General features: G+C 46.7%; 1 protein-coding gene across 1 annotated transcript in view; it reads left to right on the forward strand.

The window, feature by feature from the left end:
* The window catches only part of ADAM11 (ADAM metallopeptidase domain 11), a 168411-nt gene that overhangs the window by 27733 nt on the left and 117327 nt on the right, over nucleotides 1–23351 (forward strand). Inside the window, exons 6-8 of the mRNA XM_068120641.2 lie at nucleotides 3031–3113; nucleotides 3432–3495; nucleotides 5454–5511. Coding sequence (XP_067976742.2) covers nucleotides 3031–3113; nucleotides 3432–3495; nucleotides 5454–5511 — 205 coding nt within the window. The remainder of the gene's footprint in view (nucleotides 1–3030; nucleotides 3114–3431; nucleotides 3496–5453; nucleotides 5512–23351) is intronic.

Consider the following 23351-nt stretch of genomic DNA (forward strand, 5'->3'; position numbering starts at 1 on the left):
TTCAGTCATCTCGTTTACTACAGTCGATCGTAGACAAGACCGGCTACGTCCAGAGAAATAACGGAAATGCAGAAGTTGCATTTATCCCTTCATTGTAAAATAATATTTCCTGACACTATGTGAAATTATTAGTTTGATTTATGTTCAGATCGACGAGGGTGGGTCAAGGTTGATGTGAAATCTTTATTGTAGAACATGTAAAAACAAGTTAGATGTTGAAATGTGGTGCAAGGACATTGCCTACCCCAAGCAAGTGATGCAGCAAGTGATTTTCTTTATATATAATGTCAAGGCTCATGGAGGAGCTGGAACATAGAACTGATCAGGATGTAACAGACCAAAAGGAACAATAGAAAGGTGGGAAACACATCAACGGTAGGGTTGAGGGACAAAATAGAGGGAGACTTGAAGAAATGAGGGATGTGGGGAAGAATGGCGGTAACAAATTAAGATCCAGGCTTTCAATGACATCTTGGATGCTGCTATATTGTCTGTTGCTGTTTGTGGTGAGGATATTGAGGTCACAGAGAGATTCACTTACCTTGGCAGTGATATTCATGTCTTCGCATGTTGTGAGCCAGAGGTCGATAGACATCTGGGTCAGGCCTGGGGATTCATGGATTCACTGGATCATGGGGTGTGGGGCTGTTGGTACCTATGCAGGAGGATGAAAGTCCGAGTCTTTAAGTCCATGGTGCTCCACTCTTGCTCTACAGAAGTGAGACAGACTTTAACCAAGGATCTGAGAATATGACTTAACTCCTTCGGTACTAGGTCTCTTCGGAGAATCCTTGGCCATTGCTGGTTGGGTCAGAGGAGTCCAAGTGTCAAATGAGCGTTTGCTGAGAGACTCAGATGAGATGTGTTACCTGTATAGTCCATGAGCATCAGCTGCGGCTGCATTGACATGCGGCTGGTTTTCCTATCGCTGGTCCAGCTCACCAGATTTTCTCAGCGAGGAAGCCTCGTGAGTGGGGTAGGCAAAAGGGCCAACCACTTGCCTCGTGGTTGCAGCAGGTTGATCAGCATCTCAAGGAGATGGGGATTGGCCAGACATCTGCCTGGGGGATGGTCAGATGGAAGCCCCTGGAATACTGGCAGAGAGTGGACGCGGTGAAATGTTGCTCCGGCACATGCTCAAATACCTGACCTGACTGTATTGGATATCTTTTTTTTTAAGTGTAGAAACAATTATTCAGTCTCGCTTGAAATTCGATAATGCGAGTGCAATGTAGCAACCACAAGACCTCACTTTAGATCAAAAGGCAAATGAGGTGGCCATGGCAACAGAGCCACTTGAACATTACCAGAGGGAGGAAAATAGTTTCTTGAAAAAGGTGGCGACACATGATGAGACCCGTGCCCATCATTTCATGCCCGAGTCAAAGCGATGCAGAATGGAGTAGAGACAGTGTTGGTTTAGTTAGTTAGTTAAAAAAAAAAACTTAGTTCTGCCATCAGCAGGCAAAGTTGTGGCAATTTTGTTTTGGAACATTTACAATGTAATTGGTGTGGAGTTTGTTGAATTTGGCAAAGCTGTCAAAGCAAAGGCATGAAGTGACCTTTCCCAGTTGCATAACAACACAAGTTGTATGCAGACGATGGTCATGTTTAATATTATCCCAAGGCATGACCGCACAATTATGATGCTTGCTCTTACATGGTTAATGTGACCATTCTTACTTGAGCAGAGATGGGTTGGGGGCTTGATAACTAAATCATCTCTCATAAAATTAGTACTTGTTAACTTGTAATTTTCATCTCTTTTTACCACTCGAAGGACATCTTTGTGTTAAGTTTATGACCGATCAATACGTCAAAGCATGTATCTTGAAATATCTGTGTATCCCTCTCAAACTATTTCTGCACAAATGGCATCAAGATACTACCATAATTTATCGGGCAAGTGCGTAAGACATAGCAAAATAGAAGAGTGCTGTGAAAAATCAGTAACGTTTTACCAGCCACTCTGTAATTTTTGATTTTCTCCAATGAAAATTCCACCTCAACCTTGAATTATTCATGTAGTAATTTTCAACTAGAGACGTAAATTTCTTACATATGAATGTATGATGGAATTTTTGACCAACCCCTCCCCCTCACACTCACCTAATCCAGGAAAACCCGTGTTGGCCCACCGAACACGGATGGCCATTTAGTGTCCGGGGAGTCAAATAAACGTAAAATTGTCAAGAATATCACCGCAATCAATAAAGTAATCACCATGATGAGTCCCGAGGTGAGGAAAGAATACGACAAAGATGCCGCACTGCAATCGCCAATATTGTAATCACCGGTGTGCGAGGTGAGGAAACTTGAGGCGAGGAGAGAGTGTAATTTGCCACGCCACCTAGATAGGCTGGTGTTTGCTGATGCTCATGGATGCGATAACAATAGGCACAAATAATGATGCTCAGAAAAACGGGCACACCCAATTGGTCAGTACTGTAACCAATCGATGAGTGAAAGGAAAAACAGTCACATCAAATTGGTCAGTGCCACGACCAATCGACGAGTGAATATTGCTGACATAGCTACAGCCACACAACCTCTATATATTATAGTAGTTATGTACTGTACTGTACATGCCAGTGGAGCAGATCCTGTTGCTTTTGGCTTAATATTGAGCATTCCACTTACTCTATCTCTACTTGATATTGATATCCCATCTAAAACTAAAATGGAGGTTTGAAAGGCTCTACAAATGAGATGCTCACGATTGTCTAAGACAGAAGTTCAAATAAACGAGATACTGTACTCACGATATTCTTACATGTTACAGTACATACACAAAGCAGTTTTTAGTAAGCACTGGCCCATATTGGTGTTTTAGTCCAATATACTAGGAATTAGAACCAGGAGCAGACATCTCGGGAGTGAGCAAGTTAACAACTGAACTAACTATCCGACTGACCATTCTGTCAACATTATGCCATTTTGATGGGGCAACACCAGGGCCTGACTTAAAACATGCTGTACTGATGTATCATGTATGCATTCATTTATTTAGTTTTTCTATACATTTTTCAGGACTGGGAGCTCTGCCATTATCATGGAAAACTAAGAGGCAATAAGGACTCCATGGCGGCAATTTCAACCTGCCAAGGTCTTCGGTATGGCAAGTGCATCTATTAAGCAAGCACCCTCGATTATATCTAAAAATGAAATATATTACAAAAGAATCATTTAATCTAATCAGTTTTTTATCTATAGCAGAAGTTTTCATGGGTTTTCCAGATATTGAAAGGTCAAACAGGAAAGTGTTGGGTTTTTTTTTTTGCTTTTTTGTCTGCATGTATACAGTTGCGATTTGTATGCAAACATCTGCGGCATAATCTATGGTGTATAAATTTTGTAAAGTATAACATTTTGAGAATCTTTCTGTTCTGCTTTTGTTGCTTTGTTTTTGTTTTGCTTTGTCTTTTTTTCAGTGGAATGTTCTCCGATGGAAATTACACATACGTGATCGAGCCTCTCTCATCATCCGATGGACAGGTATATTGTGGTTGTACATGGTCCCTGTTACGTTGTTAACATCTCACTGTCTTGCATACGACCTATGAGCCTTACTCGGTGAGTGAATATTGGTGTAGATGAAATAATAAATCCTTTAAATATAAGTTTTTCAAAAAATTCTGTAACCGCAATGCAATGAACTAATTTTGCTTTGCCATTAACATGCCATGTACATTTTTAAAATATACATAATATGAGAGGTGAGAGAAGGTAGAAAGGCAACAGTTAAACGTATCAAACAAGGGAATGAACAACAAAAGAGGACATAGTGGAGCAGAGGAAACAGTAAGTTGTCAGAGAATTGCATTGGGTTAGGTAGCGTGAATGGGGTAATAAAGATCAAGGGATGGGGTGATGGTGCTTGCATGCTTGCTTGAAGTCCTGGCCAGAAGAGTGTGATTAAACCGTCTCAGTAAGGGCATTCAACATGGGGAGAGGAGAGGAACAAAAGAGTCGAGGGTTATTTGAAGATTATGTACAGGTAGTCGACAAACAAAATGGAAACACCTGGGTAAATGAGGTGAGGAAAGCGTAAGTACATATGAAATGAGGGACGCCAAGCAACAGCTTCCACACAGGCGTGGCCCATCTGTTACTGAAGCAAATAACATCCCAGCATGCTTGGTGTCATGTATTAAATTCCACACAGACCTGGTTGCCTATAATTATGGCTAACATGGCTGCAAGAGGAGACCCACCCCCCAATGCCCTCATCCACAGAGCACGTGTTACCCAATGGTTTGATGAGCATGACAATGATGCTATTCATATGTCATGGCCTTCTTGGTCACCAAATCTGAACCCAATTGAGCATTTATGGAATATTCCGGAATGATGCCTGAGATGGCATTTTCCACCTCCATCAAACAGGTGAGGGTTAATTGACTTTCTCGTGGAATAATGGTGCCACATCCCTCCTGCATAATTCCAGATGCTGGTGGACTATATGCCACAGCGCATACAGGCCATACTGGGCACACATGGTGGCCCAATGCCCTATTATTTGACTTTACATTGGTGTTTCCATTTTTTTGTCCATTACCTGTACATCCTGGACGAGATTGGGAGGGGGGAAGGTGAGAGGATGATCTGACGGCTGAGAGTAGATGGAAGACTGGAGGAGAGGTGCTCTTCGACAGAGAGGCCTTCAACCTGTCTGTGATGTGAGAGCAAGAGGCCTTGTAATTTGACAAGGTGATACCGGTCATGGTGAATTTTGGTTTATTTTTGAGGATGACGACAATGTAAAAGAGAAGCAACTTTTTTGATCCAGAAAAAATGAATTATACCGGGAAAGAGTATCAAATAGGTTTTGGTGTCTATGACACGTCACATGATTGCAAAAGTCACTCCGCAATATAAGCAAGCTATCAAACAGGAGTACACATCCAAACTTCATCACCATATTGACCCTAACAGTAGAATAGCTATACTTCTTATTGCAAGAGGTATTAATTGTGTTTTCTAATTGACCAAGGCTATTTTAGGAAGAATGAGGAATTAAATCTGTCATAAGTTACTTTATTTATTTTTAACTCATATTTACTTCATTCAAGCACTGCATTCCAGTTAAATAATCTTTGAAACATAAAGGAATGAAATGGGATAATGTTAGATGACTTGTGCAGTTGAGAATAATTTTTGGGACAAACAATAGGGAATGTTGTAGTATGCATGAAATATGGATACAAGGCTAACTGAGGAAATTGAAACACTTGTGAATGAGTTCGCTGTCAGGCAAAAATAAGCTACAAGTTGGATATTCAAAAGGAGGCTTCAAAATTGCACCATGAAAGCATATTACTAAAATGTTTAGGAAAAGGATGTTAGGATTCCTTGATCTCCAAACTAAATAAAAGGGCAGCACAGGAAGACTTGGGAGAGATGGCAGAATTGGTAAACACTCGTCGGTTGTGCTTGTGATTTCTCCTCTGCAGGAAGCCCTGCACGCTGTGTATCGCAGTTCCAAGCAAGAAAGACAGCCTGTAGACTTTGGTAAGTACATGTGGACTTTTATACACTTACAACAAATTATCTCCAGAGAAACAAGATGAAGAACTCACTTGTGCTGTCTTTGCATCTTTGATTGCCAAAGGGTACTTGAATTTAGAAACAACTGTGTTCATGCAAATATTTTTGATACCAAATTGTAATTTAAGCTTACAGATGCACCGCTTGGCGGAAAATGTGATGTGTTGAATCAGGTGTCATGAATTCCCAGATTCACTCCTTTTTGGTATTCAGCCACAGACGAAATATTTATTACCAGATGATAGTTTCATTAACAAAAAAAGATTTATTCAGCCACAGGAGGGAAAGGACAACAAACTGTGCTTAACCTACACAATTGTGGTCTCACGCCTAACTAGATGCTAACGACTCACATAGTTGGGCGGATATGTGAAAAAGATGTTCACCTCTGGCAGGAAGCATAAAAATTGGTATATAAAGGTTTTAAGATATGCTGAATTGAAATAGATGTGGAGACATTTGACTTTTGACATTTTTGACATTTGACATTTGACAGCCATTCAATGTGGTACTAATTTTTGATGATGTCAGAGCATTGGTTGAGAATGTTCTTGTTAGAGGTTTACATCTTATTTACATGTCCATTGTGTTATATATATACAATAATAGATATGTCCGTCTATTATAGAACACACAATCATAACATAACACAACATGTACATTTGTTATGTACAAATAATGTAATTTTTTATTTATTAATTAACATTGTCCTTGACATATAACTTATAGAGGTGCACTTGTGGACTGTTTAACCATAGACTTTATTTTGTCTGGTTCTATGAAATTCAGCTGGTTGGCTTTATTTCTGGTGTATTTCTAAATATCGATAACTTGCGTAACAGAGTAATTGGTATCTTTAAATTCCCCTGTCATACATTGTTGCCTACGTTTGAGCAGCCATGTGGTATATTCAAGCATTTAGAAAATTAACAAGAAACTGACATTGTGGGCAAATGTAGGCGATCAAGGGCTCTGTATGTTTGTTACCAAATTTCATGCTTATACTATGTTGCATATTACATATTTTTGTGAATTAAAGAAGTCTTTCCATATCTGTCTGTTGTCAACTTTCTGAACAGAATACATACGTATATTACTGCCCACACATCTAACTTCCAAAAAGAGAAAATAAAAGTATGTCTTTTTGCAATTTTCGACTACCAGTAGCATAGCACATAACACTACATGTTCCCAGTGAAACACTGTCTATATTACTTATTTGGGACTGTTATTCCATTTAGCATGGATTGCAAGAAATATACATGCAGGTGTATTTTGAAATTTATTAAATTGTGGCACATTTAAAGAAATCGAAATTTTTTTCATTTCGCAGTGCAGTTGATGCTAGCAGTTATGGTTGAGAGTCCATGTAGAGTGAGATAACTAACACAATGTGATAAGTAATACACCATATTAGAGGTATTTATATACCCATTCCAGTAATGTATGCTGCTAAATGATCATTGAAGCCACAATAAGATGGCAGGCCAAGAACCAACTGTACCCTCCTACCGCGAATAGCGCGAAATTGGCAAAAATGCAAAAACACCCCGTCCCCCAAAACCTCATTTTTGAGAACGTTACGTTGATCCTATCAAATGTCTCAACATCTATTTCAATTCAGCATACCTTTATATACCAATTGTTGGCGTCAGGAAGGGCATCCGGCCATAAAAACATTGCCTCAAACAGGGAACCATGATTGTCATGGGGCCCGCAAGGCTAACCCCCGCTCTAGTGGGGGAAATGGCCTTAAAACGATCATTCATTCATTCATTCTTATATACCAATTATATACCTTAAAACCCTTATATACCAATTTTTATGCTTCCTGCCAGAGGTGAACATCTTTCTGATATTTTGTCACATATCCACCCAACTAACAGACGACATTGATGTACACAGAGGAGTAAAGGCGAACAGAACGAATGATAAAATAAGATAAGGATGAGCCCAGCCTGTTAGTGATATCACATGGAAGCAGAAACAGAGAGCTTTGTGAATTAGACAGCCAGCATTGTTTAGAGTAACCATTTTGGGCGAATTATTGTCGCACCAGCTACAATTTTCTATTCCAATGACTCACCCCGAACTCTCCCTGCCTCATTCATGGCCACTCACCAACTGGCTGTCTCCTGGATAAACTGTAAACTCAAAACTCTCCAAGGTCGTGACGTCAGCCTTCATGATTGGCTCCTGGCAAAACTGTCATCCCAGATTGGATAAAGGGGCCTCCTCAATCTAAGGACTTTAAAACCATTGACCAAGTTCAAACGTGGGTTTTGAATTTGTGATCTCCTATTGGCTCGGTATGGGACCATGATATGATGGGGGCTTGTGTCATGTGACGCACCCATGAATGACTTAAAAAAGGAGAATACAGAGAAAAATAAACAACCAGAGAAATGGCAGCCATATAAAATTGAAATTACAAAGGGGTCAGAGTAATGATAAGGAGCTAATTTAATTAGACACCCAGTCTCTGGCACACTTTCTGTCCCTGTGGGCTAGGATGTATGCATTTTTGTATGACTATGAGCCTTGGCCTTGGGCCCAAGGTGCATGTATTAATTAGTTTCACAAGCTTTGCTTGACTGTGTACTTTGTTTTTGGTGCTGAAGTACACATCCTTTGCTTTCTTTGCCAACTGGTCAAAGTAAAAAATCTTGACACCTCGTTGTGCTGTTCCGAAGGCATGTCTGCGAGTGCTTAGTTACGAGCCCTAACAGGTGGGATTCAGAGCCTACCTGCGGACTCCAAAAGCCCTAGTGTTTTAGGTGCTCTCTGGTGCATTCTCAGCTCTCTTTAGGCACTATTTTACAACACTGATCTCGTCCATTGTTTCCTAGAAAATGTTTTCTACTGGCAGAAGATTGTATATGAAATATTCCCTGCATAAAGAATATACCAAAGGTCATGGTGTTTCTCCCATTTGTTTAACAGAATCTGATTTTTATCCTACTTTATGCCTTGTAATAAATTTGAATAATTTCAATTGAGGATTAATTTCCTGGAATACCCCGTGAGTGCAGAATTCGCGAATAGGGATGCGTGGTTTAATGGGAAAGAGGGGGTTAGGTCCCCGGGTCAGACTGGGGGAAATGGTAAATGTTTAAGAACAATTATTAAAAAAGAAAAAATTACAGTATTCAGAACATGTGTTTTTATTTGATTTGATGATTATGATTATGTGAGGACGAATGGTGGTGGTGGTGGGGAAGTCAAAAGGATGGTTCCTCGGGAGGATTGATCAAGGCCTGTCTAATGCATTCACTTTTGCTTTTATCATACCGGTCAGACTATTGATAAACCAAAGTGTGATGGAAAATATTTGCAAAATGCCAAACACTTTCCATTTGCTTCCGAAAAGCCGACAATCCCGCGAGATTAGCTTGTGTGGCAGTGAGAGCGTGAGGCTGAAGCTAAAATCGTGAGACTCATGCCAAAAACGTGAACGTTGCTTTGTCTGGATTTTTATTTTACCTTGTGTATATATATATATATATATATATATATATATATATATATATATATATATATATATATATATATATATATATATATAAAGGTAAGATGGCAGAGATGGTGGCCAGGGAGACCCAAACGTTTCCGTGGGTTGATTATTTTCCTTCGGGCGTTGGTTGTCGATCTTGCCAACAAAGCTTATAAAACCATGGAGACTGACTGATGCTGCTGTTAACACTGTAGCACCAGATACTGTATTAGGGAATTGGTGGTCTTGTGCCTTTCATAGACTGCAACTGAGCTGGTTTGCCCAAAGTTTAAGGAATAATCATGTATTCTGGCCCTGTGGGTCATGAGCTTTGGCCTTTAGGTCAAAGAGCTGTAAACCCCGTAATTATTATATATATATATATGCCTTTAAGCCTCGTTAAAACTTTAGTAAAGTTGAATTATATAATTAAACACTGAAAACACAAATCACCTTAATAATACATCAGAACTCCGACATTCGCGGATTCGCCATTCACGGAAACTGCCTAGTCGTGGTTTATAAAATGTGACCTGCTTCTACATCTGTGGCCCCTGTGCTCCAGCTATTCGCAGTTTTTGCGGGCACAAATCATCCCCCGCCACCATCCCCCACAAACAATGGTCGCACTACTCACCACTCCTCCATCTACCCCCAACACCCTGCACAGGTTCATCTGCGCAGTGTGTCCTGGGTCTGCAGTAACTATTTCTTCTTGTCCCATGGCCCTGCTGTGCTGTAATTTCTCACACTCGTGAAATTTTTGCACTCATTGTTTCAAGTCAATCATTGAGCCAAATGTATGAGTAGTGCAGGAGATGCGTCTGCTCCTAGGAGGGATGCATTTTTTCCCTCCCAGGAGGGAAAAAGGTGATCTTGAGCCAGAAAGTGGAGCGCTTGACCGACTACAAAGGGGTTAGAGTGGGGTGTTGAAGAATGTAAACAGACTAAAATGTCCACACCAATAACAATTTTTTAGATTTAATTATTTGGAGGAAATTCACTCAGGATATAACAAAAGAACTGCCTTTAGAGGCCATTTTGCCCCACTGAGTGGGGGGTTGGCCTTTTTTGGGCACCTTGGTCCCTTTTTGAAGCAATGTTTTATGGCCGGATGCCCTTCCTGCCACCAACCCTGTTAGTCGCCTCTTGCGACACACAGGGAATGACCAGCGAACTGGTACTCAATTTGCCGACCTCGGAAGGATGACAGGCTGAGTCATGAGTCAACCCCCCTGGCATTAATTCAGCGATCGACCGGGATTCAAACCCAGGATCCTCGGATCCCAAGCTGGCACCCTAACCACTAAGCCAACACCAGGCATTCAGGATATAACAAAGATTACAACAAGATACTTTGCCGGTATACATGAACAGGACTCAACGTTCCAGGAATCTCCTGTCGTTTCAGCTGACTTCTCTCCCTTTATAGTGAATGAGGACAAAGGATGAGATATGGTCGGGTTGTCTTCAAAGTGTCAGGAAGTCGGGAGGGGGAAATCGGAGGACGAGAGTTCTTGATAATACTGAGTCAGACATTATCTTACCAGTTGGTCAACAAGGAACACAATTGAATCACAGAGAGCAGGAGTGCCAGAAGATGTTTGTTTTGTAAGACAAAGCATTCAGAGATCCTATTCCCCAAGTTGGTATTTACACATTACTGCAAAGAGAGAGATATGTAGATGTCTATCCATTACAAAGGCAACTCCTTCATCTCTCTGGCGCCAAACAAAGTCTGCAAGTTATACTTTCAAATCCCTGAACTCAGTTGAAATATTTATGCATTTAATATATATATATGTTATTTATGTGTTAAGTGTGGAAAATTCTGAGGAGATTTCGGCTGGCTCAATAGCGCAGTGGGCTGTTGCCGCAAAAGCGATGGAGGTCTTTGGTTTGAGCCCCGTGTTGAGTCATAGTTTTTCATACTTGGCCCCATGCAGGAATTTAATTCCTGTTTATATAAATATATATATTGTTGCGGATATGGGATTTGGCCTCCATCCATATCCGCTTGTAAATATTCCCCTATTTCCCCAATACTCCCCAACTATCCCCAATCCCCCATTCCCTAGTCCCATTGTCTGTAAACAACACTCTGTAGAACCGACCTTCCCCTTTTTCCCCCATTAACTGTCGTGCCCAGGTTCACCGCATCTCACGTAGACAACTATAGGACATCTTGCTAGTTATTCTTAGTCTATGTCAGTTAAGGACTCGTTTCCATTAATTCTGACTCTTCGTTGCACCAGAATGTAATTGTATGGCACCAGTAGTGAGTTTAGGACCTCCCCATACCTCCTCCCATCTTCCTCATGAAACAACAACAACAACAACAACTACAACAACAGCGCGCGGGGAGTGTGCGTCCTCACTCCGGCTTGGTTAGCCGCCATTGCCCATGTGCGCCGACGGGGTTACCACGAAGGGGCTGACTGTCGGCCCCTCGTCAAGGGCGGAGCCCGGTAACCCCCCGCACCCAATAAGAAGCAACGGGCCGATTCCATCTGGGGCGGAGCTAACGAGCCGAGGGCGTGTCACTCCCCGCTGGATATACGCAGCCACTTACCGGACGTGACGTGAGATGCGCCCCCAGCTTGGAAAGAGAAGTCGCCACCTCCGAGCGCTGAGAGACCTCCCGCATCTCTGGACCGGACCGGGTCGATTCTGCCCCTGAGCCAAGGTGCACCTTGAGCCTCGACTACCTGCCCTTCCTTGCCATCAATCCCTGTGTGAGTCAGTTTTGTCCTGTTTATCTGTGGTCTGTCGGGGCTACTATAAGACCGTGATTAAGTGCCCACCTTCCTATGCTGTCCCTCTTGTCCTTGTAATCTAAACGTTCCGCATATCCCATATTATAACCTCCTCCGGAGGTCTTGAGAACTGTACCCCTGGTGTCGTGTCATTTAATCCAGCCGTTGTGTCCTTTCCTTAATTGATCTAGCGTAACGCGACTCGGCCAACGTTCGAGTATAATCGGGTAAACTGTGCAGACGTGGTCATACCAAACCGCTCGGTAAACTAACATCCAAAACTGCGTCTGTAACATTTGGTGTCAGGAAGTGGGATTCGATCCGGAGCGCGTTTCACGCGCTCGAAATTATAACAGCGAAATTTAATTGTGTTTTACAAAAAAAATAAAAACCCGAATTTTGAAAGTCGCGCTATGGCAGACCAAGACGGCTGGGTTCCGGTAGAAGAGAGTGAGGCAGGGTCGATCCAGGACCAAATTGAGGGACAAGAGGAGAGCGAAGCAGTGAGGGTAGCAGATTCGCAAAATAGCGTCGTCACGCATGAGGGTGCGGGCGCGCAAAATGGCGCCTCGCAGATGGCCACGGCGACCACGCCCGCGACCGTGGTAGCGCCGCAGGTGGATTCGAACCTTTTTATGTTGCAAATGGGGGCCCTTATGGAGAGGCTAGAAGCAAAAATGGGGGTAATGGGAAACCAAATGGGGGTAATGAGGGACGAAGCGAGGGGTACCGGTGAGGGGTTAGACAAGAAATTTGGGAAGTTAGACAATAATTTTGAGGAGTTAGACAAGAAATTTGGGAAGTTAGACAATAGATTAGGGGAAATACAGGAGGGGTTAACGGGGGTAGAAAATAGAATGGCTGCCCAGGAGAATCAAATGGAAGGGATGCAAAAGGGGTTAGAGGGGTTAGAAAACAGTATGGAAGGCAAATTGAGGGACATGAGGGACCAAGCGGAAAGGGAAGTTAAACAAATGGGGCAGCAGATAGAGGGGGTCAGAATGGGGGTAGAAACCAAACTGGATGCTCACAGGGAGGAAATGGAGCAGATGAGGGTGGCATCTGGGCAGGAGATGCAAGTGATGGGAGAGGAGATCAGAAGAGGAGTGAGTGAGGAGGTCGGAGGAGTGCGCGAGGAGGTGAGGCACTGTAAGGAGCACATGGAGAAGGAGGTGAGAAAGGGGACTGTAAAGTTACAAGGGGGCATAGAGGACCTGACGCAGGAAGTAGAACAACTGACAGAGGGACAAAAAGAACTAACGGACCAGGTAAAGAAGAACACAGCGGTAATAGGAGGGTTAAAAGCGACACAAAATGACCTAAAAAATGACTTGGTAGCGACGAAGAGGGAATGTCAGATGGTACGTGAGGGACTGACAACGAGGTTGGACGAGGTGATAGAGGTAATGGAGACGAAGGACCGGCAGGTGAGGACGCACATGGAAACGGTCAAGGTAGCCTTGGAGGACGAGCTTGAGGAGACGTACCGGGAAATAAAAGAGGTGAAGCAGAAATTAGAAGAAGTGGAAGAAGGGGTGAGCGAAATTAAGAAGCGACGGAGAGAGGATAAGAAAGAGATAAAAGAGGAAATAAAAGAATTGGTCCAAAGTCTGTGTTTGGATCGTGATGATGTGCTCATTAACCGGATGAGGGATTCGCAGGTGATGGAGGAGAAGCGAAGAGGAAGAGGACCCGGTGTAAGTGGTGACCAATATGGTCGTGCGTATGATGCGCCAGGGTATTTAAGAAGCTTGGGGGTCGAGATGGACCCGGGTGTTCGTGAGAGGCCGTGGGTGAAGTGTGCGACAGGTCTGGTGTGCGAAAAAGGAGGTGTGCGAGAAAGTCCGACTCTGGGGTGTGTGAGGAAAAAGTGCGTGCCAAGGAGTGAGGGTGCTGGCGAGAGTGAGTTGGTCGTAGCGCGTGTGCGAGGGAGCACATGGAAGCGCGGTGTGGTAAGTGTTACAGAGGGTGTGACGGGAGAGTGTGCGCGAGAAAGGTGTGTGACGGACAGGTGCATGGGGAAAGAGTGCGCTGTCAAAGGCAAGGAAGAGTGTACACCTGTGGTGAGTGTTACAGAGGGTGTAACGGGAGAGTGTGCGCGAGAAAGGTGTGTAACGGACGGGTGCATGAGGGAAGAGTGCGCTGTCGGGAGTAAGGGTGAGTGCGTTGTCAAGAGTGGAGGTGAGAGTAGTACGAGTGGCACGGAGCATGAGTGGGAATGCACGCTGGAATTGGTAGTGAGGCACGTGGTTGGGTGTGCGAGTGAGAGCACACCTGTGATTGTCACAGAGGAGGTGACCGAGGAGGGGGCGCGAAGAGGTGTGTTGGTGAGGTGTGCGAGCGACGAATGTGTGCCAAGGTGCTCAGTGGTCAGGTGTGTGACCAAGGCTGTGAGTGGAATGAGTGTACCGAGGTGTGTAAGGAAAGGTACGAGGAGCATGGAAACGGCTGGATGTGTGAGCAAGGAACGGGCTGCGGGGTGTAAGCATGCAGGTGAGGCATCGAAGGTAACCAGGTTAGAGGTTAGAGCGACTTTTAGCCGAATCGGGCCCTCGGTGCGTGCCGGGCCTCGCTTTGAACAGCCGCGTCAGTGCTCCACTAGGCGGAGCGGGCAGCTGGATAGGAAGGGTCGTCATGGCGACCACGTTTTGTTAAGACGTGCCGGCAGGTCGAGATCGGGACATTGGATGGCTCCACGCCGAGGTGGTGCGTGGGATCTCGGGCCGGGTAAGCCCCCGTCCCTGCACCGAGTGCCGGACGCATCCAGCCGCTGGCACCAAACAACCCGCGTTCATTGCTCGGCTGTACGAAGCCGAGCTTTAGAAGTAAATTGGCGCACCGAGAGGCATTAGTAAGTAGACTGTGTGGTGAGGTTAGTGTTTTGGACCCAAAATTAGAGAAAAACAAAATTTGATGATTGGCCAAGGATTGGCAGTAATGATTGGCAGAGGATGGGTAGTGATTGGCAAATTTTTGATTTGTTGAAATTTGATGTGCAAAATTGGTAGTGAGAGACCCCCGATGTGGTGGGATGGCAAATCCACCATCCTTCCCATGTGGGGGGCAAATGCGCTATAGCTTATGGGGTGTATGGCAGTGAAAACTAGCCCGGGTGGGTTAGGTTATATTGTTAGGGATCTAGAAGAGATTGACATTAGGTAACGTTAAGTTTAGTTAGTGACTGATACCTGTAGTGGGGATGCAGGTAGATTAGTATGGATTATAATGACGTGGGAGCGCAATAGTTTAAAGGGACGACTGGGAAGCGCAAGTTTCAGAGGGGAGTAGTTAGATGAGATGATGCTGTGTGAGAACGGGACAGGTGTGTGGAGCAGTGTATGAGTAGTGAGTGTGTGGATCAGCGCGAATGCGCTTGGGGAGAGAAGGGTGCAGGTGGCACCAGGTGTGAGAGCACAGGTGTGCAAGTGCAGGTGTGTGGAATATATGGAGCAGAGAATGACTGGTGTGGAGAGAGTTGGAGTAAGTGGTACGGAGTGGTGTGCATGGTGCGAAGGTGTGGATGGGGGAAGAGTGGACCCCTTTCATGAGTACCCGGGGCGGGTAGTGTAAGTGTTAGGTAGAAGGTATAGGTAAATTGTGGTTGGATATTGGCATTTGTGGTGCGGGTGACAGAATGGTATTTGGATGGGTGCATTAGTGTTGTGGAAATGGCTGGGCGTGTAGCCTGTTAGTGTGTGTAGTTGGTTTGGGCACTCCACCACTGTGAGGATGTCGGCCAGGTGAGGCCGCAGGTGGGCTCTGGGAGCCGGTAGAGTTGTGGATGGGGCCCGAGGATCCGGAGGACGGACCCGGGTAGCCCAGTGCCAGAGAGGGCACCGAGTGGGGAGAGCGCCAGAGGGCCTTCCCCAGGTAGTTAGGTTAGGGTAAGGAGCAGGTAAGCTCGGAGGCAACTGCAGTGGTGGAGGTGTGCAGGTGGGTAGACCCGCTGGGAGAGGTACACGTCGCAGCCCAGAAATTGTGCGAGGGCACCGAGAGATGAATCGGGGGAGTGAGACCCCAAATTGAAAGGCACCACAGTTGGGTCAATGGGAATTGGTTTTTAGAACCCATAGTGTAAGAGGGCCAATGGTTTGGCAGGAGAAAGACCCCGGGTAATGTAAAGTTGTTAAAGTCATTTAGGAAATAGTTAGGATTGATGAACCTGTCGCACCATACGCAGCCACTTACCTGAGGTGATGATGATGACTCCACACCTGTGTTTTCTTTGTTCTGTGTGCAGGAAATGAGAATTGCTGTGAGGATTTGTGAGACGCATCACGACGTGGATGAGACATTGGGGTGATTCCATCTCTCCCTCCTTAGGAGGGACTGATGATGAATTGGTGATGGCAAATTTTGATGTGCAGTTGGAGATGGCAAATTTTGATGAGAGTTGAAAATGGCAAATTTGATTGGTTAGGAGGGAGAGAAGACGAATTTGGTTTATGGGAGGAACGGGGAAGACAGTAGGGATGTTTGTTGATTTGTAAAGTAGATGTTTATGGGTAGTGTTGTGTTGTGTGGATACAGTAAGGGGTAAGGGAGGGGCCATGTAGGTTACCTGGTGGGGGGGGGGGGCGTACGGTAGGAACGTACCTGTCTCACCTGGTTCCCATGTGCCCCCAGTGTGCATTACCTTACATTGCGTGCACTTTTGCGCCCTTACCACCTTACTCACTTGTCTTTTCTTTTGTCTCCCACCTCCGAGGATCTGGCTTTGGGGCAGAGAGAGAGGAGAGAGAGGTGCTGGCTCCGCAGTTGTGGGCCTGCACTTTCACTGCTTGCTGCCGGGATCGATACACCATATGGACCGCAATTTTGGTGGCCACCCACAATGGACCGCAGTTCTTTTGCGGCCAAGCACCACCCGTGGATGGACCTATGGGTCAACGTGGCACCTATGCCATACAGGTGAACCACTTTTAGTTGGCCCCCTTGACGGCCACAATTTAGAAATGGACGCGGTTGGCGCCTTTCTTTATTTTTGAAAGAGGCAAGAAGGCCAAGTGCACCACATGAAGGCAAGACCAGCGGCAGAACATCGGCCGGCTGCGACACCACCGGTGACGTTGAACATTTTATTGGTGCACCGGATGGTGCTGACTGTGTTATGGGGTGGTGCTTTTGGTGCTTGGATGGGGTGCTCTGCACATTATTAAAGGCCGTAAGGCCACAGAGCACTCGTGGGTTGGTGTATCGATGCTGGCATGCGTGCTCTCTCTATGCATAACATCTGCATGTGTTCCTCCAAAAACAGGTCCTGGATCGTAGTGTAAATATCAGCGTAGTCTTATGTAAAAATAATGCTCCCTACCGGCTGTATGTTTAGTTTGAGGATTCTTTCCGCGATTCGGTTATCCTGTGGGTGTGTTTCTGTGAGGAGAAGGGTGCAACGTCGCAGGGGGACATATTTACTCATTTGTGAACATCTGTAAAACTGTCGCACTCAGGGAAGAGTTAATAGTAGAGGGAACTACATCTGAGTGCCACACTAAAGTAGGTAAAGATTTATCGGGTCGGGACGCCCCGAGGGTAGAGAAGGGTGCAATGTTGCGGATATGGGATTTGGCCTCCATCCATATCCGCTTGTAAATATTCCCCTATTTCCCCAATACTCCCCAACTATCCCCAATCCCCCATTCCCTAGTCCCATTGTCTGTAAACAACACTCTGTAGAACCGACCTTCCCCTTTTTCCCCCATTAACTGTCATGCCCAGGTTCACCGCATCTCACGTAGACAACTATAGGACATCTTGCTAGTTATTCTTAGTCTATGTCAGTTAAGGACTCGTTTCCATTAATTCTGACTCTTCGTTGCACCAGAATGTGATTGTATGGCACCAGTAGTGAGTTTAGGACCTCCCCATACCTCCTCCCATCTTCCTCATGAAACAACAACAACAACAACAACTACAACAACAGCGCGCGGGGAGTGTGCGTCCTCACTCCGGCTTGGTTAGCCGCCATTGCCCATGTGCGCCGACGGGGTTACCACGAAGGGGCTGACTGTCGGCCCCTCGTCAAGGGCGGAGCCCGGTAACCCCCCGCACCCAATAAGAAGCAACGGGCCGATTCCATCTGGGGCGGAGCTAACGAGCCGAGGGCGTGTCACTCCCCGCTGGATATACGCAGCCACTTACCGGACTTGACGTGAGATGCGCCCCCAGCTTGGAAAGAGAAGTCGCCACCTCCGAGCGCTGAGAGACCTCCCGCATCTCTGGACCGGACCGGGTCGATTCTGCCCCTGAGCCAAGGTGCACCTTGAGCCTCGACTACCTGCCCTTCCTTGCCATCAATCCCTGTGTGAGTCAGTTTTGTCCTGTTTATCTGTGGTCTGTCGGGGCTACTATAAGACCGTGATTAAGTGCCCACCTTCCTATGCTGTCCCTCTTGTCCTTGTAATCTAAACGTTCCGCATATCCCATATTATAACCTCCTCCGGAGGTCTTGAGAACTGTACCCCTGGTGTCGTGTCATTTAATCCAGCCGTTGTGTCCTTTCCTTAATTGATCTAGCGTAGCGCGACTCGGCCAACGTTCGAGTATAATCGGGTAAACTGTGCAGACGCGGTCATACCAAACCGCTCGGTAAACTAACATCCAAAACGGCGTCTGTAACAATATATATATATATTGTTACAGACGTGGCTTAGATGTTATTTACCGAGCGGTTTTGGTATGACCACGTCTGCACAAGTTACCCGATTATACCCGAACGTTGACTAATCGCGCTACGCTAGGTCAATGAAGGAAAAGACACACAGCTGGGATTCAAATGACACGACACCAGGGTTCAGTTCTCAAGACCTCCGGAGGAGGTTATATTGTTACGGAAGGTCAGATTACAACTACAAGAGGGACAGCATAGTAAGATAAGCACTTAGACACACTCTTATATTATTCCCAACAGACGACAGATAAACGGGACAAAAGGCTGACTCACACGGGGTTTGATGGCTAGGAAAGGCAGGATCGATGGCTCCAGGTGCACCTGGGCTCAAAGGTCAGAATCGACTCGGTCCGGTCCAGAGATGCGGGGAGGTATTCAGCGCTCGTACGTGGCAACTTCTCTCTCCAGGCTGGGGGTGCATCTGACCTCACATCCGGTGAGTCGCTTCGTATCTCCGGCGGGGAGTGACACGCCCTCGGCTCGTTAGCTCCGCCCCAGATGGAATCGGCACGTCACCTCTCATTGGGTGCGTGCGGGGGGGGTTACCGGCTCCGCCCTTGACGGGGGACTGACAAGGAGCCCCTTCGTGGTAACCCCGTGGAGCGCATGGTCCGGCGCGCATTGTCAATGGCGGCTAACCGAGCCGGTGTGATGACGCACACTCCCCCGCGCAGCGTCGTTGTTGTTGTAATTGTTGTTGTAGTTGTAGTTGTAGTTGTTGTTTGGGGAAGAAGATGGAAGGAGGTATGGGAAAGGTCCTAAACTCACTACTGGTGCCATATAATCACATTCTGGTGCAACGAAGAGTCAGAATTAATGGAAAGGAGTCCTTAACTGACATAGACTAAGAATAACTAGCAAGATGTCCGAAAGTTGTCTACGTGAGATGCGGTGGACCTGGGCACGACATTTAATGGGGGAAAAAGGGGAAGGTCGGCTCTACTGATTGTTGTTTACAGACAATGGGACTAGGGAATGGGGGATTGGGGATAGTTGGGGAGTATTGGGGAAATAGGGGAATATTTACAAGCGGATATGGAGGCCAAATTCCATATTCGCAACATTGCACCCTTCTCTACCCTCGGGGCGTCCCGACCCGATAAATTTTTACCTACTTTAGTGTGGCACGCAATGTAGTTCCCTCTACTATTAACTCTACCCTGAGTGCGACAGTTTTACAGATATTCACAAATGAGTAAGTATGTCCCCCTGCGACGTTGCACCCTTCTCCTCACAGAAACACACCCACAGGATAACCGAATCCGGAAAGAATCCTCAAACTAAACATACAGCCGGTAGGGAGCATTATTTACAAGACTACGCTGCTATTTACACTACGATCCAGGACCTGTTTTTGGAGGAACACATGCAGATGTTATGCATAGAGAGAGCACGCATGCTAGCATCGATACACCAACCCACGAGTGCTCTGTGGCCTACGGCCTTTAATAATGTGCAGAGCACCCCTTCCAAGCATCAAGCACCACCCCATCACACAGTGAGCACCATCCGGTGCACCAATAAAGTGTCTATAAATCACCGGTGGTGTCGCAGCCGGCCGATGTTCTGCCGCTGGTCTTGCCTTCGTGTGGTGCACTTGGCCTTCTTACTTCTTTTTAAAAATAAAGAAAGGCGCCAACCGCGTCCATTTCTTTATTGTGGCCGTCAGGGGGCCAACTGTTAGTGGTTCACCTGTTTGGCATAGGTGCCACGTTGACCCATAGGTCCTTCCACGGGTGGTGCTTGGCCGCAAAAGCGCTGCGGTCCATGGTGGGTGGCCACAAACCTTGCGGTCCATATGGTGTATCGATCCAAGCAGCAAGCAGCGAAAGTGCAGGCCCACAACTGCGTAGCCAGCACCTCTCTCTCCTCTCTCTCTACCCCAAAGCCAGATCCTCGGAGGTGGGAGACAAAAGAAAAGACAAGTGAGTAAGGTGGTAAGGGCGCAAAAGTGCACGCAATGTAAGATGATGCACACTGGGGGCACATGGGAACCAGGTGAGACAGGTACGTTTCTATCGTACGCCCCCCCCCCCCCCACCAGGTAACCTACATGGCCCCTCCCTTACCCCTTACTGTATCCACACAACACAACACTACCCATAAACATCTACTTTACAAATCAACAAACATCCCTACTGTCTTCCCCGTTCCTCCCATAAACCAAATTCGTCTTCTCTCCCTCCTAACCAATCAAATTTGCCATTTTCAACTTTCATCAAAATTTGCCATCTCCAACTCAACATCATAATTTGCCATCACCAATTCATCATCAGTCCCTCCTAAGGAGGGAGAGATGGAATCACCCCAATGTCTCATCCACGTCGTGATGCGTCTCACAATCCACACAGCAATTTCATTTCCTGCAACAAAACAAAGAAAACACAGGTGTGGAGTCATCATCATCACCACAGGTAAGTGGCTGCGTATGGTGCGACAGGTTCATCAATCCTAACTATTTCCTAAATGACTTTAACAACTTTACACTACCCGGGGTCTTTCTCCGGCCAAACCATTGGCCCTCTTACACTATGGGTTCTAAAAACCAATTCCCATTGGCCAACTGTGGTGCTTTTCCATTTGGGGTCTCACTCCCCCGATTCATCTCCCGGTGCCCTCGCACAATTTCTGGGCTGTGGCGTGTACCTCTCCCAGTGGGTCTACCCACCTGCACACCTCCACCACTGCAGTTGCCTCCGAGCTTACCTGCTCCTTACCCTAACCTAACTACCTGGGGAAGGCCCTCTGGCGCTCTCCCCACTCGGTGCCCTCTCTGGCACTGGGCTGCCCGATCCACACCCGGGATCCTCAGGCACCCACTCACAACTACCGGCTCCCAGAGCCCACCTGCGGCCGCACCTGGCCGACATCCTCACAGTGGTGGAGTGCCCAACCAACTACACACACTAACAGGCTACACCCCCAGCCATTTCCACAACACCAACGCACCCATCCACATACCATTCTGTCACCCGCACCACAGATGCCAATATCCAACTACAATTTACCTGTACCCTCTACCTAACACTTACACTACCCGCCCCGGGTATCCGTGATGGGGGTCCACTCTTCCCCCATTCACACCTTTGCACCATCCACTCCACTCCGTACCACTTACTCCAACTCTCTCCACACACCTGTACTTGCACACCTGTGCTCTCACACCTGGTGCCACCTGCACCCTTCTCTCCACAAGCGCATTCGCGCTGATCCACAACACTCACTACTCATACACTGCTCCACACACCTGTCCAGTTGCACACCTGTGCAATCACACCTGTTCCATCCTCACACACACGGCATCATCTCAGCTAACTACTCCCTTCTGAAACTTGCGCTTCCCAGTCGTCCCTTTAAACTATTGCGCTCCCACGTCATTATCATCCACACTAATCTACCTGCGTCCCCACTACAGGTATCAGTCACTAACTAATCTTAACGTCACCTAATGTCATCTTTCTAGATCCCTACAATATAACCTAACCCACCCGGGCTCGTTTTCACTGCCATACACCCCATAAGCTATTGCTCCTTTGCCCCCACACATGGGAAGGGTGACAGGGATGCCATCCCACCACATCGGGGGTCTCTCACTACCAATTTTGCACATCAAATTTCAACAAATCAAAAATTTGCCAATCACTACCCATCCTCTGCCAATCACTACTGCCAATCCCTTGCCAATCATCAAATTTTGTTTTTCTCCAATTTTGGGTCCAAAACACTAACCTCATCACCCAGTCTACTCAATAATGCCTCTCGGTGCGCCAATTCCTGTCCAAAGCCCGGCTTCGTAAAGCCAAGCAATGGATGCTGGTTGTTTTGTGCCGGCGGCAGGATGCGTCCGGCACTCGGTGCAGGGACGGGGGCTTACCCGTGCCGAGATCCCACGCACCACCTCGGCACGGAGCCATCCAATGTCCCGATCTCGACCTGCCGGACTGCCTCAACAAAAGGTGGTCGCCATGACGACCCTTTCTATCGGGCTGCCCGCTCCGCCTAGTGGAGCACGGACGCGGCCGTTCAAAGCGAGGCCCAGCACGCACCGAGGGCCCGATTCGGCTATAAGTCGTTCTAAACTCTACCCCGTCTAACGTCGATGCTTCACCTGGACGCTTACACCCCGCAGCCCGTTCCTTGCTCACACATCCAGCCGTGCCCATGCTCCTCGTACCTTTCCTTACACACCCAGGCACCCTCATTCCACTCACAGCCTTGGTCACACACCTGACCACCGAACACTTTGGCACACATTCGTTGGTAGCACACCTCACCAACACACCTCTTCGCGCCCCCTCCTCTGTGACAATCACAGGTGTGCTCTCATTCGCACACCCAACCACGTGCCTCACCACCAACTCCAGCGTGCATTCCCACTCACGCTCTACCATTCCAGGTGTGCATCCTTCCATCCCAGGTGTACATCCTCGCTCACCTGTCACAACCAACTCACTCTCCTTGTCACTCTCAATACTCTCACCTCCATTCTTGACAGCGCACTCACCCTTACTCTTGACAGCGCACTCTTTCCTCATGCACCTGTCCGTCACACACCTTTCTCGCGCACACTCTCCCGTTACACCCTCTGTAACACTCACCACAGGTGTGCATTCTTCCTTGCCTTTGACAGCGCACTCTTTCCCCATGCACCTGTCCGTCACACACCTTTCTCGCGCACACTCTCCCGTCACACCCTCTGTAACACTCACCACAGGTGTGCATTCTTCCTTGCCTTTGACAGCGCACTCTTTCCCCATGCACCTGTCCGTCACACACCTTACCAATGGCCTCTCACGAACACCCGGGTCCATCTCGACCCCCAAGCTTATTAAATCCCCTGGCGCATCATACGCACGACCATATTAGTCACCACTTACACCGGGTC

The sequence above is a fragment of the Myxine glutinosa genome, chromosome 6 (assembly GCF_964187855.1).
Source record: "Myxine glutinosa chromosome 6, kmMyxGlut1.1, whole genome shotgun sequence".
Lineage (NCBI taxonomy): Eukaryota > Metazoa > Chordata > Myxini > Myxiniformes > Myxinidae > Myxine > Myxine glutinosa.